Source organism: Bos indicus x Bos taurus, chromosome 1, assembly GCF_003369695.1.
Source record: "Bos indicus x Bos taurus breed Angus x Brahman F1 hybrid chromosome 1, Bos_hybrid_MaternalHap_v2.0, whole genome shotgun sequence".
Taxonomy (NCBI): domain Eukaryota; kingdom Metazoa; phylum Chordata; class Mammalia; order Artiodactyla; family Bovidae; genus Bos; species Bos indicus x Bos taurus.
The window spans coordinates 53,869,173-53,886,681 of NC_040076.1; the positions used below are offsets into that span (position 1 = coordinate 53,869,173).

A 17,509-nucleotide genomic window follows, 5' to 3' on the forward strand; every position below is an offset into this window, starting at 1 on the left:
TATTTTCCAAATGCCTGAATTATAGCACATTTTTCCAGACCTCCTCCAGTGATATCTTCAGCAACTGGACCACCATTGTGTGCCAGGGACTATCCGTCCTCTGTATAGCACTCAGAATGCTGTCCTTTTGTGTTCACCAGCAGATCAGTGAGCCAGTCCAGAATCTCATTACTTGTTTTCTTCTGACTGCTTCTGGCACCATATGTATTTGTTCATGTCTTTCAAGAAGCAGATGGCATGAAGGCACTGAGTGTGCAAGAGATTTGGTATATAAAACAACTGCAAAGGAAAATAAGAAGGGAGACAGAAGGCTAGGAGAGCTGTAAGACCATGATGTAGGTCTGAGTCATGTGAAGGAGAGGAAGGGAGTTTGGGTGGGAAGAATGTTGAAATACAGGGCCATTCTAAGGACGTTTCAGCAAGGCTGATGAGGAGTCCTTGAGTCTAAGCCATAAGACTGCCCCAACTTTAGAATCCCCGCTACTTAGTTGCTGGGAGGAATAGATGGGAGTTACAGTGCAGGTGTGAACTTTATAGCAGTGGTGTTCAAGATGGGGCCAGTGACTTGCAGTACACAGCTGAAAGGCACATTTGCATGATTGTCACACCATACAGTACCATTGTACTCCCTTTACTAGAAGCCCTTGAAGGAAGAAGAGAAATAGAGTACACTCAGGTTGTGGCACCCCCTTCTGAGCACATCAACACTTTATTCTTTTCTCTGAAGTTATAATTACACTCCTCAATGATGAGAAAAGAACATGGGCCAAATCACTTGGCTTAGAAATCAATTCAGGAAAAGCACTGACATCTGCCAGTAGTAAGTGAGCTACAGCCAATGGAGAGAAGCTTTATGGAAAAATATTTTCCAACTTATGAACTGTTAAATGGTAAGTGCCTTGTTCCATCACTTTATTTCCATTTGAAGCTAATCAAAATTAAGCTTCTTGCCCTTTTCTGACCAGCACTATTATCAGTCTTACCAGAGACTTTCTGAGTCCACAACTCAGAAGTGGCAGTAACAATAGCCAGGGCAACTGCAACAGGGTTTTCCCATCTTAATCTTTTTCTCAAATGTAATAATTGTACAGACTCTTAGTCTGAGTTATTTATCACAAATCTTTTAGCCATGTGAAAGGTAGTGACTACTTCAATCTTCTTCCCTCATGTAGGGCGTTGCTGAGGCATTGCTGAACTCTCTTTTTTGTTCTTTTAGTTGATATATGTATATATATATTTTTTCTTTCATTCTTAGCAAGATAATATTAGGTCTCTTCTCAAATGTGACAATTTCTGGACCTTTTCTGCTAAGGTGAGCATATTCTGCAAACAGGTCTCTCTCATGACCAGTGTCCAAAAGTAAGATACTACTGCTGCTGCTGCTGCTGCTAAGTCGCTTCAGTCGTGTCCGACTCTGTGCGACCCAATGGACAGCAGCCCACCAGGCTCCCCTGTCCCTGAGATTCTCCAGGCAAGAACACTGGAGTGGGTTGCCATTTCCTTCTCCAATGCATGAAAGTGAAAAGTGAAAGTGAAGTTGCTCAGTCGTGTCTGACTCTTAGCGACCCCATGGACTGCAGCCCACCAGGCTCCTCCGTCCATGGGATTTTCCAGGCAAGAGTACTGGAGTGGGGTGCCATTGCCTTCTTTTTTTTTTAATGAATGCTATTTATTTCAATAGTTCAACATGGAGTGTGGAGACAGTAATATATGAGAATAGACACTAATAATAATGTCCTCTCCTTCTTTATCTGCCTGCTTTCTTTATGGCCTTGCTTTATGCCAAAATTAGGCAAAATGACTCAATGTAAGAATTATGATTTTATACCACTAATGCCTTCCCAAAAAGTGACTTTAAAAAATAATGTGTTTACACAAAATTGCTTTTTCTTTCCTGCAGAGAATAAGAGAGAAATAAAAAGTTAATAAAAGAATTCACATTCTCATCTTTGTTCTAAGCAGCACAGATTCCCAATTTATTAACCTTGCTATCACTACTCAAATTATATTGTTGGCACCAGCTACATAAAGTGTCTCAAGGTAGCCCATCCATAGGAGCAGACTGGTTGGCCAGGGAAATATTCTGTTTAGAGCAACTTAATAGTTGATATTCTCTATCAACTACTGGGGCAACAGAAGTTAAGAAAGAATGAAATAAAATAGTCATAAACAGCATTTGCATAGACCTTCAATGAATGAAGTATATTATACATCTCTCATTAATTATATGAGAAGTTAATATATTAATATGTCTCATTTATTTTTATAATCCTGTGAGATAAATATCATCATCATTACTATTTAGGTAATGGATAATATCAACCATCTATTAAAATAGCACATGTGGTCTCAAACCTAGGTGTTAGACTTCTTCCTTCCTTAGTCTTTGCAAGTTATTAACATTTTACAAAACACACATGTGTATCATCTCTTTTGTTTTATAGGCCCCATCCACAGGTCAAATCGTTGCATTAGATACTAGTTGAGTTATATTAACAAAGTCTTCGAATTTAACACAGTTGATTATTATCTTCATTTCACAATACCGTCCACACTACATACAACTCACCTCCATTCCATTTGTTGTAGTTGTTCAGTTGCTAAGCTGTGTCCGACTTTTTCTGACCCCATGAACTGCTACACTCCAGGCTTCCCTGTCTTTTGCTATCACCCTGAGTTTCTCAAACTCATATCCATTGAGTCAGTGATGCCATTCAACCATCTCATTCTCTGTCATCCCCTTCTCTTCTTGCCTTCAATCTTTCCCAGCATCAGGGTCTTTCCTAATGATGTGACTCATCCCATCAGGTGGCCAAAGTATTGGAGCTTCAGTTTCAGCATCAGTCCTTCCAATGAATCTTGAGGGTTGATTTCCTTTAGGATTGACTGGTTTGATCTCTTTTCTGTCCTAGGGCCTCTCAAGAGTCTTCCCCAGCACCAGCATTCCATTACTGCCTTCTTTTACTCCAGATAACTCCTCACACACTGCATTTTGCTTAAGGCCAGATATTTGCTTACAGAGGAACATATTTTTTTTTTTTTTTAGAGGAACATATTTAAATGCATTCTTATTGCAAGAAACATGGCTATCATTAACCACATTATGACACAACATCAAATATTTTTCTAGAGTTAATCCATAAGTCTAGACCTACAATATACTACTTTTCTCATTACACATTGGTCCAGAAAATTCATCAAAATCCCAGCAGGATTTTTGTTGCAAAAGGTGACATGCTGATTCTGAATTTATATGTAAAAGGTTCCTTAAATCCATAATAAGAAAACAAATAATCCCTCCCCCCCAAAAGAGCAAAATTCTTTAACAGCTATTCCATCAAGAATCTATATGGAGGGTAAATTAACACCACAGTTAAGATACTGCTGTACACTCAAGTGGGCTTCCCAGGTGGTGCTAGTGGCAAAGAACCTTCCTGCCAAAGCAGATGTAAGAGACTTGGGTTTGATCCCTGGGTTGAAAGATTCCCCTGGAGGAGGGCATGGCAATCCACTCCAGTATTCTTGCCTGGAGAATCCCATGGACCAAGGAACCCAATAGGCTATGGTCCATAGGTTTGTGAAGAGTGGGACATGACTGAAGTGAGTTAGCACACACATACATTAAAATGGGTAAATTTAACCGTATGTAAATAAAACTGTATGTTCAATAAACCTAAGGCTGCTGCTGCTAAGTCGCTTCAGTCGTGTCCAACTCTGTGCGACCCCAGAGATGGCAGCCCACCAGGCTCCCCCGTCCCTGGGATTCTCCAGGCAAGAACACTGGAGTGGGTTGCCATTTCCTTCTCCAATGCATGAAAATGAAAAGTGAAAGTGAAGTCGCTCAGTCGTGTCCAACTCTTAGCAACCCCATGGACTGCAGCCTACCAGGCTCCTCTGTTCATAGGATTTCCCAGGCAAGAGTACTGGAGTGGGGTGCCATTGCCTTCTCCGTCTCTCTCTCTACTCCCATCATTTGGTCCTACAAATGCCAGGCTGACTTTCAAAGGAGGTCTGCTGAGTTCAAGTTCCAGTTATCTTATGGCTCCATTATATTTCCTCATGAACACGTATAGTTTGGATTTTCCAGGCAAGAGTACTGGAGTGGGGTGCCAGTGCCTTCTCCGAAACCTAAGGCTAGAGAGATTAAATTCCCAAAGCCACAAAATTTTGAAATGGCTCATAAGTGCTTAGAAATTACAGATCACTTCAGTGTAGAAAAGGAAGACAGAGACAAAACATGGTAGATATTACAACAATTACTCTTGGCTGAGTGCTTATCACTTTCCTAACATAATTTCGTTTTTGAAAAGAAATTTTTTTTCAACCTAGCAAAGGTGAGCTGTTAACTTCACTGAGCTTTAAGGACAGAAACAACTTATATCTGCTGCTGCTGCTGCTGAGTCACTTCTATTGCCTTCTCCATAACTTATATCTAGCTGCCCTCAAAGATTGAGCTCTTGTTTTTTTTTTTTCCATTTTTTAAATATTTCACTTGACTGCACTGGGTCTTAGTTGTGACATGCAAATATTTGGAAGAGCTTTTTATTCAGAGAATGTAATTTCAAAACCACAGTGAAATCCAAAGATGTCCTATAAAAAGTGACAGCTGTATGATAGTATAAGTATATGAAAGAATTGGTTTGGCAACTATACATGAGTTCAAGTGGAAAGTGGCATGTGAACTCTCAGGTGAGGCATGTGGGTATCTAGTTCCCTGACCAGGGATCAAACCCTTCCCCTTGCATTGGGAGCTCAGGGTATTAATCACTAGACCACCAGGTGAGTCCCTCTTGTGTTTCTTAACAATAAGATGTAAGTGAGTTTCAATCCAGTATAGATAAAAAAGATAATTTTAGTAGTTTTGAGAATCAGAATATATCAAAAAATGTTACCAGTGAAGTAATATTTAATCAGGGCTTTTAAGGAAGAGCAGAAGGAAGTTCTGACATTCATTTTCATTAGAGCTAATGATCTTGAGACAGAGAAAATCCTGCCCAGTCTCTGTGAGCCTCTTATATAACCCTCCTCAGTGTTATAAATTCCCCTCATGTCCTCTTTGTCATCCGTCACAAGAAAAAAGAGGACCTCCTTAATGTATTATGTATATATAATATATACTGAGGTCTCAGTATACAAATCCTAGGAGTACAGACGTGTGACAGACACCATTTCCTCTCTGATCGCCAGACCCTTTTGCTTTGAGGTAAAATTTACAGTAAAATGCACAAATCTTAAGTGTCCTATTGGATAAGTTCTGAAAAATGGTAGTCAACTCCCTAGTCAAGACAGAAAATACTTGCATCACCAAAGAAGTCTCTCTTTGCCCCTTCCAGGCAATGACCACTCCCACCCTATGCATTAGTTGAATACAGAGAAGTGTCATTTTTCACTTTGGGTAGGTGGACTGTAGATGATGAAAGAGTTACGGAGGAAGAACACTGGGCGTCAACACACCAGAGTTTTTCCTGTCCAAGAGGTAATTCATAGCAATTACTTTCCAAAAGAATACAGACAGCAATTACTTTCCAAAATCTATATTTTAAAATATAGATTTCTAAGTAAGTTGCAATCTGTCTCCTTTCCTAATTCACTTCAAACCTTTTCATTCATCATTCATTGAATCAACATTTATTGAGCACCGACTACGTGTTCGGTGGTTCTAGGAGGTTGTTGTGATACCCACATGCACAAACAAAATTGATAAATCTTTTTATACTGTTGGGGAAGACACACAAATTATAAATTAGAGGAGATAAGTATTATGGAAAAGGGGGCATGGGGTTTAAGGCACTTTAGGAAGGCCTTGGAAGTCATTACAAGGACTTTGGTTTTCCCTCTGAATCAACAGGATCCAAGAGAGGGTTTTGAGCACTGTTATGATCCAACATATTTCAGAAGGATCGTTTCACATACACAATGGAGTATTTTATTTTTCAGAGTCTATAATCAACTTTATTTTAATATAATCTAAACACATATCATTTAGAAAATACCAAGAAAAATTTATGTACAAGAGTTGATGCTATCACATTTGGACAAAGCTGGCAAGTTCCTGCTACGAGCATATCCCAGGAGATACCACTGAAGAAACCTAATATATTGGAGTAGATTTTGTGGCATTTGGCCCACAGTTTGATAGCCCTCAGGGTTAACCTGAAGTTGTCAATGTTTGATACTAGATGTAAAACATCTCGTAAAACCATTTCATTGATTTGCAATAAAATCAGAACCCTGCAATCATTAAGACTTCTTATACATATCTAAATTTTTAAGCAGACTGTCATGTTTTAAGTCCAAATTTCCTGGAATAGTCTGCAGTGCTAATCTTGCAAACAAAATATCAATCTCTATTCCATCAAACAGTTTGGTAACTTGGTACAAATGCCTCTTCAACAGCTCTTAAATCTTTTACTTCTCCCTGTAATTTCAACTTATCATAGAATGAGGTGAAAAAGTCACTTCAATCAACATGTCTTGGTGCAACACACAATGCATCAATATTGGCAGTTTTTTGTATGTACACCTAATCTGTAAGATCCAGAGGTAAACATTTTCCCATCAGCATGTTCAATTAGAGATTGTGGAAGATTATTGCTTTCACTGATTTCTCGTATCCAGTCTTTTACCAGGTTAATCTTCCCAAAATTAAAATCCTGCACTGAAGTTCCTCTTTCTCTTCAAAAATCCCAAAGGGCTTCAGAGTCTCCACTAGTTTCTGTGTAAGTAGGCAGTTAGTCTCCTTGGGGGCTGCTAAGCAGAAGGGAGAAGCAATGCCATAGTGCTTCTGTGGCGGGTGTTTGCTGTGATCCCTGCTTTGTAATTGGAAACAGCTTTGTCTCAGCGGCGGCACTGCCCAGTCATACTCCACCCAGCTTGCCTGCAACGGCAGCCAGGCATACTCTGGGCAGGATCCACTGATGTGGGAAGGAGGGGCCTTGGCTGCCTCAGCCCTGGTCCAACCTCACTCCTGCTCTGGCCTAGAGTATTTTATTTTAAAATAAAAGTTTTAAGTTTAAAATTTTCTAGTTGCCTTTTTACTAGAGGCACTATAATGTATCATTCAATCTGGAACACTTAAAAAATTATATATAACTCACATATACATAAAATATAGACAACTTAAGTGCATAGGTTGTGAATATTTACATATGGATGGATGCATCTAAGTAGCTGACACCCAAATGATGGTAAGCTCACCTAATTACGCTGAGACAAGAGGCATAATCAGGACTGATTACTTCCTTGTGAATAGATTCTTTGGGGCAAGAATATTGTCAGTGATACATTGTATCATGTCAGGAAACACATTTTTGCTTGTACCATGCCTGGTGACGATAAAGTTGAATACCTTAACTAGATACATCTGGTTAAGGTGTATATGACCAAATTTCAACTGTTGCCTATAAGACCCATTTTGTTCAATGTAGAGATTTACCTGAGGCATTTTCAAGCAAATTAATTCCACTCAGTGACTTAGTATTTTTAAAATGTCCCCATCTCTATCCTCTGCTCCCTTAGGGCTGGGCATCTTTGGAGAGACAGTCACTTCTGCTTCTGTTTCCCATCAGTTCACAGGCTTTCTTTTTCATGCAGCCTTCTAAGCAGGCTGTGCACTCCGGGAGCAGGAAGCATAGAGAGTGGAGCGGCCCAGAGTTCAGCTGTCTAAAGTCACCGTGGAGTTGATTGTAGTCACTTCTCTATCATTAATTATAATCATAGCTGTACACTTTTACTGGCATTATGATCTCACTGCAGGCTTTTTGTTAATACTTTATTCCTATAAAGTAAATGAAATGTTTTAGAATTGAGAGGAAATAGCAAGTTAAATTCTTGAAAAGAACCAAGAAACCCACCACGAAATCCCAATAAAATCTCCCTTAAACTTTAGGACCATGTGTGGAAAGCATGTGGCCATGTCATCAAGGAATGACAATATTCAAGTTATATTATTCTCTAATATGTTCTTGTCCTGTGCAGCTCATGGGCAGGAGAGGCCCCACAGGGAACTTAAACCATTTGCCCAGTGGCCCAAGAATGTAACTAAAAGGCTACCCAAAGTGATCTCCATTGTATTCAACTTGCTTGACAAAAGATTGTGGCAGGAAAGAGGATAGCTGAAATGGGAAAAGATGAGTAGTGCACACTCACATACTTCCTCCTGTGGGACATGGTATTTGTGCTGGGGCCTGAAGGCTGGCACTTCTGGCTGTGGATGGGGAGAGTCTAGCTGGAGACTCTTCCCCCCACCACCTGAGGCTTCAATTTTCCAACTGCCCTAGACCTCCGGCGTTCAATCATGATGATACCAAATGTGGGCCCCCAGCAGACCAACAGAGAACTTGGGATGAAGCCCAGAATGGTTTTCTACACAACTGTGGGGTAAGGAGATGGATCCCTGGGAACCAAGTCTGGGCTGAATCAGCCCCTCTATCCAGAAGGATGGATCTCTTGCTATCCTCCTCCTCCATAGGCCCCTCTCCTAAGCTAAGCCCAGAAGCACACTTTGCCCTCTTCAGCAGAAAACACGACAGTTTCCTCTGAGCATCCTGCTACTCCCCCATTTGTGCCTTTCAGAAAATACTTCTGATTGTAACCTCTACTTCTGTCCTCCCCTTATTCAACCCACACCAAATCATCTACATTCTCTACTGCTTTCAATATTCTCCAATCTATTATGTTATCTGTATCTTCTTCAGCTTCATTTGATATGACACTGCTGTTCCTTGAAGCTGTCTTCAGCCCCAATGCAGCTCTTACCCTTATTAGTGTTTAAGTATAATTACCAAATAATTATCTAGTAGCCAGGTTTCTTCTTTGGCACCTATAGAAGGTGCTAGGCCCTTTAAACATGAGAAACTGAATTATCCCACATGATTTTTCTAATAGATCTTGTATCCTACTCTCTTCAGAAGTATAAGCCTCAGTTCATTTACTTGCTTAAAACTTTTCAGTGGCCCATCATCCAGGGATGGTCTGAAGCTTATTTTCCAAGACATTCTGTCACTACTGGCAGTTTCTTTATCCTAAGTCCTTTCACAACCTTGGCATTGGTCCCTATACTGAAAAATGATCTTACATCCTCCTTTACATCTAGATAATTCTTCCTTTAAATTAAGAAACTTCCTGTTTGATCACAATCATCACATGGTGATACAGTTGTTTACACAGCAGTTATCCCCATTATACTGTAGGCCACTTAAATGAAGGACGTTTTTGCTAGTCATTATTTCTGTGTAGTACATATGCCTGGGATATAGTAATTATACAGTGGTTACTGCCTCAAAGTTATGGGTCTCCAGGTAGATGCATTAAGCCTTGACATAAAAATGTCCTTTTTCCTAGGAATATACTTTCCTAGCGAGAATTTCTGTGAAACTCTTTACTGACAACTTGTGCTTGAAATGCAGGGCTAATTAAGATAAATATGTATCTCTTTTCTCCCTCCAGCTAAAAACCGGATGCCCACATTCAGTGTGTAGAAAAGTACCAGGTAATTACCTGTGTACACACTCAGGGCACAGCATATTGTCCTCCAGGTGTGGGGGTGGAAAGTCACCAGATGGTATCAGGAAGAATGCAGATACCCTCCTTCGTTTTCCAGGCACCCAGGCCTGCCCAGCATGAAACTGTAAACGAACCCAGCCTTCTGTGTTAGCTGGGAGACTTCTCCCGTGGACCACACACCACTGGACCTCTGGAGAAGGAAGAGAGGCAAGTATGAGCACAGCAAGACCCAGTCCTAATGTTTGCGTCTGCACCATGGCCTTTGGTTCAACTGTCTTTCTCAAGTGCCAGCTCTCAGACACTAACACTGAACACCTACTTATTCCACTCTGTTCCTCTTAGAAAATTATGTAAAAACATTCAACTTTTTAAAAGAAATTAAGAATTTCCTGTTAATTTTTTTTTTTTTTAAAGAAACAAATAATACAGTTGGATGTATAGAGGCAAGTGGGTAGATGACAGTGTGTTCCGGGGTAGGGGTGGGGTCAAACCTTACCTCTGCCCATCTGGGATCCTAACAAAAACATTAACAAGGGAAAAGCAGTTGATGAATTCATGCAGCACACACAGTTCAGGGAAAAAAAGCAAAAACTAGCTCAAAATGGCAGCTTAGAATATTCCATCTTATATAACACCTTCCGACAAAGAATAATACATTTGTAAAGAAATGACAGGACAAAGGGAAGCAGTTTTAGGCTCCCACGGGTGGCAAACAGTGGGAAGGTAAATATAGGAGAGGAAACTAATGGATGAGGTATGTTTGCAGGTTACTCTGGATAAATCTGTCTCCAGCAAAAAGAACATAGATATCCTGCGTTTAGGCTAGAAAAGGAGAGCCTTTTCTGGGTTTGCTGCTTCTTAATTGCCTTCAGCTCAAGATTTTTATGGCAAAGAGCATTCATTCTGGTTTCCTTCAATAGAAACATTAAGCCAGATTAGGTCTGGGAAGGCCCAGTTCAGGGGTCTCATATCTTAAAAAAATTTTTTTTGTTTAATAGAGAGGGGTATCTTACACATCTGAAGCAAAGTCCTGGAATAACACCCCACTGTGTGCAAAAGACAGTGGGCAGGATATGGTTCCAGGCTTTGCTCCTGAGGGGCAAGGGAGGTCACCAGGGGATAAGGGTCTCAACAGACATTGTAATGGCTAACCAGTACATGGTCTTCATTAATTTTATCTCCTTGATACAAGAGCCTCTTGATGAAAGTGAAAGAGGAGAGTGAAAAAGTTGGCTTAAAGCTCAACATTCAGAAAACTAAGATCATGGTATCCGGTCCCATCACTTCATGGGAAATAGATGGAGAAACAGTGGAAACAGTGGCTGACTTTACTTTTTGGGCTCCAAAATCACTGTAGATGGAGACTGCAGCCATGAAATTAAAACATGCTTACTTCTTGGAAGGAAAGTTATGACCAACCTAGATCAGATCAGATCAGATCAGATCAGTCGCTCAGTCGTGTCCGACTCTTTGCGACCCCATGAATCGCAGCATGCCAGGCCTCCCTGTCCATCACCAACTCCCGGAGTTCACTCAGACTCATGTCCATCGAGTCAGTGATGCCATCCAGCCATCTCATCCTCTGTCGTCCCCTTCTCCTCCTGCCCCCAATCCCTCTTTTCCATCAGAGTCTTTTCCAATGAGTCAACTCTTCACATGAGGTGGCCAAAGTACTGGAGTTTCAGCTTTAGCATCATTCCTTCCAAAGAAATCCCAGGGCTGATCTCCTTTAGAATGGACTGGTTGGATCTCCTTGCAGTCCAAGGGACTCTCAAGAGTCTTCTCCAACACCACAGTTCAAAAGCATCAATTCTTCGGCACTCAGCCTTCTTCACAGTCCAACTCTCACATCCATACATGACCACAGGAAAAACCATAGCCTTGACTAGCTGTACCTTTGTTGGCAAAGTCACGTCTCTGCTTTTGAATATGCTATCTAGGTTGGTCATAACTTACTTTCCTTCCAAGGAGTAAGCGTCTTTTAATTTCATGGCTGCAGTCACCATTTGCTGTGATTTTGGAGCCCAGAAAAATAGTCTGACACTGTCTCCACTGTTTCCCCATCTATTTCCCATGAAGTGATGGGACCGGATGCCATGATCTTCGTTTTCTGAAGGTTGAGCTTTAAGCCAATTTTTCACTCTCCATTTAAAAGCAGAGATATTACTTTGCCAACAAAGGTCCGTCTATTCAAGGCTATGGTTTTTCCAGTAGTCATGTATGGATGTGAGAGTTGGACTGTGAAGAAGGCTGAGCGCCGAAGAATTGATGCTTTTGAACTGTGGTATTGGAGAAGACTCTTGAGAGTCCCTTGGACTGCAAGGAGATCCAACCAGTCCATCCTAAGGGAAATCAGTCCTGAGTGTTCATTGAAAGGACTGATGTTGAGGCTGAACTCCAATACTTTGGCCACCTGATGCTAAGAGCTGACTTATTTGAAAAAATCCCAATGCTAGGAAAGATTGAAGGCAGGAGAAGGGGCTGACAGAGGATGAGATGGTTGAATGGCATCACCGACTCAATAGGCATAAGTTTGAGTAAACTCTGGGAGTTGATGATGGTCAGGGAGGCCTGGGGTGCTGCAGTCTGTGGAGTCGCAAAGAGTCGGACATGACTGAGCGACTAAACTGAACTGAATTCTATTCCTGTAACTCTTACCAAAACATCATGAAATAGGTATATTATTATTAACCTACTTTACCCAGAGCAACCTGGGAACTAGAGATACAGGGCTTTAGCTCAGGCAATTGATTTTAGAGCCTGCTTTTACTTTTGTAATTCTTTAAAGGGGGAAAAAATTAAGCCAGATTGCTGTCTTCTTCTGATGACTTCATTAATTTAGAACAGTGTTTCTCAAAGTGTGGTCCCCAGATTAGCAGTGCCTGGGAAATTGTTGGAAATGTAAATTCCCAGGCCCTATCAAGACCTGAATCAGAAAAATCTGTGGCTGGGTGTAAGGAATCACCATGCCTTCAGGTGATATTGATAATATTCTGAAGTTAGTCAGTGGCTAATATCAATTAAGCTTCTTTTCCCACCTAAGCCAGAACCTGTTCTTAAAAATGAGCTTACTGGGACTTCCCTGGTGGCACCGTGGGTAGGAACCTGCCTGCCAATGCAGGGGACACTGGTTGTATCCTTGGTATGGGAAGATTTTACATGCCGTGGAGCAACTAAGCCTGGGTACCACAACTCCTAAGTCCGAGTGCTGTAACTACTGAAGCTGGCTCGCCTAGAAGCCTGTGCCCCGCAAGAGAAGGCTCCGCAATGAGAAGCCCACCCACTGCAACCAAGAGTACTGTCCAGTCCCTGTGACTGGAGAAAGCCCATGTTCAGCAATGACGACCCAGTGTAACCGCAAAGAAATATATAAATATATATATTTTAATAATGAGCTCACCACAAGTCTCTTGCGATCGCACTGACTCCGTCTTCACGGCCCTGGCTGTCATTCTGCTCCAGGCGGCAAACACAGCTTCCGAGTCGGGGGCAGAAGTTGATACAACTGCCTCAAGAGGCGGAGGAGCTCCCTCAAGGGCAGGCGGCCCCCGTGCAGGAGGAGCAGCCCCTTCAGAAGACGTTCTCTCAACAGAGCATTCCAGTGGTAGTTCCCCCTTTTCTATCTTTATCCTTTTCGATAGTGACAGGATCCTGGCCTCCTGTGCTGTGGCAGGAATGTTCTACAAAGAGGGTTTAAAAGATGAAAAGGCTATTCTTCTACTCACCTTTTGATGCTAAAATAAGTAATTAGGATGAGAACTAAATCTTCTCCTGAGCCACATTCCCTGCAAATTACTCACTTTTTGATGAGGGTAAGCATATTCACAGAGTCGTTTATATCCATCTAGTTTCTAAGACAAGAGAAGAGTGAGTGAATAATCAGACTAAGGTTCATGGTCTTCCTCCCAAGAGCCTCATTCCCACTCTGGACTCTCACCGGGCCTTTGGTGCTCAGTTTTAACTGCTGGCACCAAGCACGAATGACGTCCCTATGGACCAGGTTGACAGGCGGCAGGACAGCAGGTAGAGGGGGGATGGGGATCTGCGTCGGTGTCTTCGGAGGTTTCACACAGTCACAACGCTGTGACATGTCTCCTGGACGGCAAGCTGAAGGGGATTGGGATAGAACGAGCAATAATTAACTTTAACGTGGACCTTTCGAATGTCAAAAGTACAATCACTTTTAGTTCTCAGTAGTCTAATCCCCACTGTGCAATCCAATGATTCCCAAAAGACTACCTAACCTCCAAGGGTGTGCGTGTGCAGTCATGTCTGACTCTTTTGTGGCCCCATGGACTGTAGCTCGCCAGGGTCCTCTGTCCATGGGATTTCCCAGGCAAGAATACTGGAGTGGGTTGCCGTTTCCTCCTCCAGGGGATCTTCCTGACCCAGGGATCAAACCCTCATCTCCTGCATTGGCAGGCAGACTCTTTACCACTGAGCCACCTGGAAAGCCACAAACTCCAAGGGACAGAACCTCAAACCTAAGACTGACAATATTTCTGAATCCCTCAGTTTTCTTACTTCCTAAAACTCCCCACTACTCACACACACTTGCTCTTTTGTGAGAGCAATAAGCCACAGACTCTGAAGAGGTTGACCTAGAGACTACAGTTCTCTAGAGGTTGACCTAGAGAGTGCACTTCCAATTCCTGAGGGAATAATAGAAGTTTTTAGAACTGAGGTCATAAATACTCAATGATACCTTGCCCTCTCACCACAAGACAAAATAAACCACTCAGCAATGCTACACAACTACTAGGACCCATAACTCTTGCAGCCCACCCCAGCCAGGGCAGCGCTCCGGTTTCCTGATGCACCTCACATACTCTTACCATTCAAGGATTCGAAGGACACCCCTCCAGAATAGTCACAGCTATAGTGACACGAAGTGTAGGTGGTTTACCTAATTATTCTGAGTAAATTACAACTGACCCTCCACCCTGACCTTGACCCAACTTAGCATAAAGTGAAGCTTCAAGGGTGGGATTTCAAATTTATACCCATCTGTACTCAGATCACTACACATTGAGCTCCTTATCTCCCAGCAGCAGAGTAGGAGAAACAATGCTCAGAACCAAGAGGTGAGACTTAAGCTAGGCTTTCGAAGTGTAGGATTTACAGAACACAGGATGAAAATTTCTTTCGTACTTTTTCAGACCCAACGAAACACGATTTGAGAACTGTAGCTCTCTTACCTGTGCTGTTTTTTGTATCTCTTTTTCTTTTGGTCCCCTTTGCTGAATTTTTTGCTATCTCTGCTTCACCAGAAGTTCCCTGTCCCTTTTCAGCTTCTACTGATGTAAGTCTGCAACTCATACGTTCTTCAGATTTCTCTGTGGAGTTGTTCTGGGGACAGAGGAACCAGCCAGTCATTGTTTTGGGGTCCGACCCACTGTATCCATTGCCTGACTTCAGATACCTCACGTCCAAGGCACCAAGACAATCACTGAACTGTGTTAGTGATGTGGAATCCCTTCTGGACATCATCTTAATACTCAGGTTTATAAGAAAGGGAAGCAATGATGGGGAAATGGAAGGCTGATTTGAAAGTACAAGAAAAGGGGGATTCCATGGCTGTCCAGTGGTTAGGACTCTGTGCTTTCACTGCCAAGGGTCCAAGTTCAATCCCTGGTTGGGGAGTGGGGGAACTAAGATTCTGCAAGCCAATCAGCACAGCTCCCTCCCCCCAAAAAGAAAGAAAATATAAAACAAAAGACATAGAAGAAACTAGCCTCTGCTTTGGAGAAAACCCTAAGATCTCTCATCATATCCATTCTCCCTCACCTGGAAGGTTTTTTTCCCCTATTCCCCTCCTTGACCTCTACCAGATAAACCTCTCCCCGTACTATTGCTCCAAGCTACTGTCACAAAACTCCTTTCCAACCTATTTACTCTGCCGGAAGGGCTATCACTCAACTCTACACACACCACCATCCCTTATATTCATATCCTTAAACTTTAATCCTCTTTCATAAGCTCACTTTAGGTGTTTTAAGTTCATCTAATAACTTTTACTTTATAGACCAATACAAATCAACTGACTCATTCCTACCACTTGATGTAGGTTTATATTCGCTTGTGTGCTTTGATCCATACCTGTTACTCCATTTGATTATGAGGGTAGAATTCCTTTCCCTTTTGTTGTAAGAAATACTGGTTAATTCAAAAGAAACAAGAGAACAGTAGGGATAAAACTGTTTGATACAAAGAAACTAACATCTATTGAGTCTATACCTTCTATCTGGTATTGTTCCACAGGACAACACTCCTTTTTTTTCTTTCAATTTTCAGATGCAGAAGTTGAGGCTCAGAGGTTACATAACTAAGGGCACACAGGTAAGCATTTAAGATAGAAATTAAACCACAAATCATTATTAAAAATCCAAACTTTGTTCCCAAATCTAAATCCTGTCACCTCAAAAATGGAAGTATGGGACAAATTAACATTTGTATGGCATCTTTACATCTCTATAGCAGGTTTACATTCATACTCAAATCTCACATTTGCGTAGCCTTTACACAAATGATTAACTTTGGGGCTACACAGAAGGGTTTTTTTTGGCCACACCAAGAGGTTAGTGGGATCTTAGTTCCCCAACCAAGGATCAAACCCTGGCCCCAAGAAAAATGCTGAGTCTTAACCACTGGACCGCCAGAAAATTATCTGCTTACAAAAGTCTTAATTAAAATTGGGAGGGCAAAAATGACCTGGTTCTGGGAAAGAGAGCTGGAGAATGCTCAAGTTTCTCTGGCAGAGTAGCTCAATTTTTCTAGACAAGCCCCACAGCCTCTCCAACTTTAATTGCTGTCTGCAGTGCTCCTCTGTATGTCTGGTTTCTGACTGTCCCTTGGTCCTAAAGACTCAGGGAAACAGTGAATGCAGATCCAGCGACTTTGGTTTCGAACCTGTGTCTATAGAAGGGAAACTAAAGGATCTCATCCAATACACCAGGCAACGATCATATCAAGGAGTTTCTTTTTTTAACAAGAGAAGGAAATTCTTAATTTAAGAATCAAGGCACCTTCTTTTCTCCTCAAAAAGAAGTGAGGGAATTCTAAGGGAACTTTTAGAATTCCAATTCTTAAGGCACCTTCTTTTCTTCTCAAAAGAGACAGTAAGTGTGCCCGACAATGATTCACAAAGACAGACAAAACCAAACCCATTCAGATTGTACTTACCTCCTTGTTTCTGCTCTCCATGCTCAGAAAGGTCAAGGCTGATAAAATGAAGACTCTCCTTACTTCTGAAATGGCTCCGGCCCAAGATTGCTCTTTTAAAAGTCTCCTCCTCCTTCCGCCACCCATAAGCACTTTCCTTTTTCTCCTCCCCTCTGTCCCTCCCCCATAACATGTGAAAGCTAAGCTTGCCTGCTTTCTTATTCATGAGTGACTATTGTATGAATGAATACATTCGAAGCCCTTTCCTGTGAGTTTTTTTAACATTATCATTGAGGGTGTGGTTCCGGAGACTTTGGGAAGTTGAAAGCTCCTTCAGAAAAATTCCAAGGGAACACTTAGAATTCCAACTCTAGGAGTTGGACTCGGCTCAGAGTTTAAAGCGTCTGCCTCCAATGCGGGAGACCCGGGTTCGATCCCTGGGTCGGGAAGATCCGCTGGAGAAGGAAATGGGTAACCCATTCCAGTATTCTTGCCTGGAGAATCCCATATACAGAGGAGCCTGGTGGGCTACAGTCCACGGGCTCGCAAAGAGCTGGACACAACTGAGCGACTTCACTCACTTCACTAGCTACTAAACAACAGTATACATTTACTACTTAAGGTTTATGCTTAAAGTGGGCTTCCCTGGTGGCTCAGATGGTAAACAATCTGCCCACAATGCGGGAGACCCGAGGTTAGATTCCTGGGTCAGGAAGATCCCCCGGAGAAGGAAATGGCAACCCACTCCAGCATTTTTGCCTGGAGAATCCCATGGACAGAGGAACCTGGTGGACTATAGTCCCTGGGGTTGCAAAGAGTCAGACACAACTGAGTAAGTAACTCT

At 42.0% G+C, this 17,509-nt stretch overlaps 1 protein-coding gene and 1 pseudogene across 1 annotated transcript; both read right to left on the reverse strand.

The window, feature by feature from the left end:
* Window positions 1–5,615: 5,615 nt before the first annotated feature.
* DPPA4 (developmental pluripotency associated 4) lies at window positions 5,616–16,753 on the reverse strand. Its single transcript, XM_027552152.1, has 7 exons — window positions 16,687–16,753; window positions 14,703–14,853; window positions 13,442–13,611; window positions 13,305–13,355; window positions 12,905–13,184; window positions 9,499–9,694; window positions 5,616–7,777 (listed from the first exon to the last, which is right to left on the reverse strand). The coding sequence occupies exons 1-7, from the start codon at window positions 16,705–16,707 to the stop codon at window positions 7,747–7,749; spliced, it is 900 nt and encodes a 299-aa protein (XP_027407953.1). The 5' UTR covers window positions 16,708–16,753; the 3' UTR covers window positions 5,616–7,746.
* Window positions 5,962–7,444, reverse strand: LOC113897697 (annotated as a pseudogene).
* Window positions 16,754–17,509: the final 756 nt, after the last annotated feature.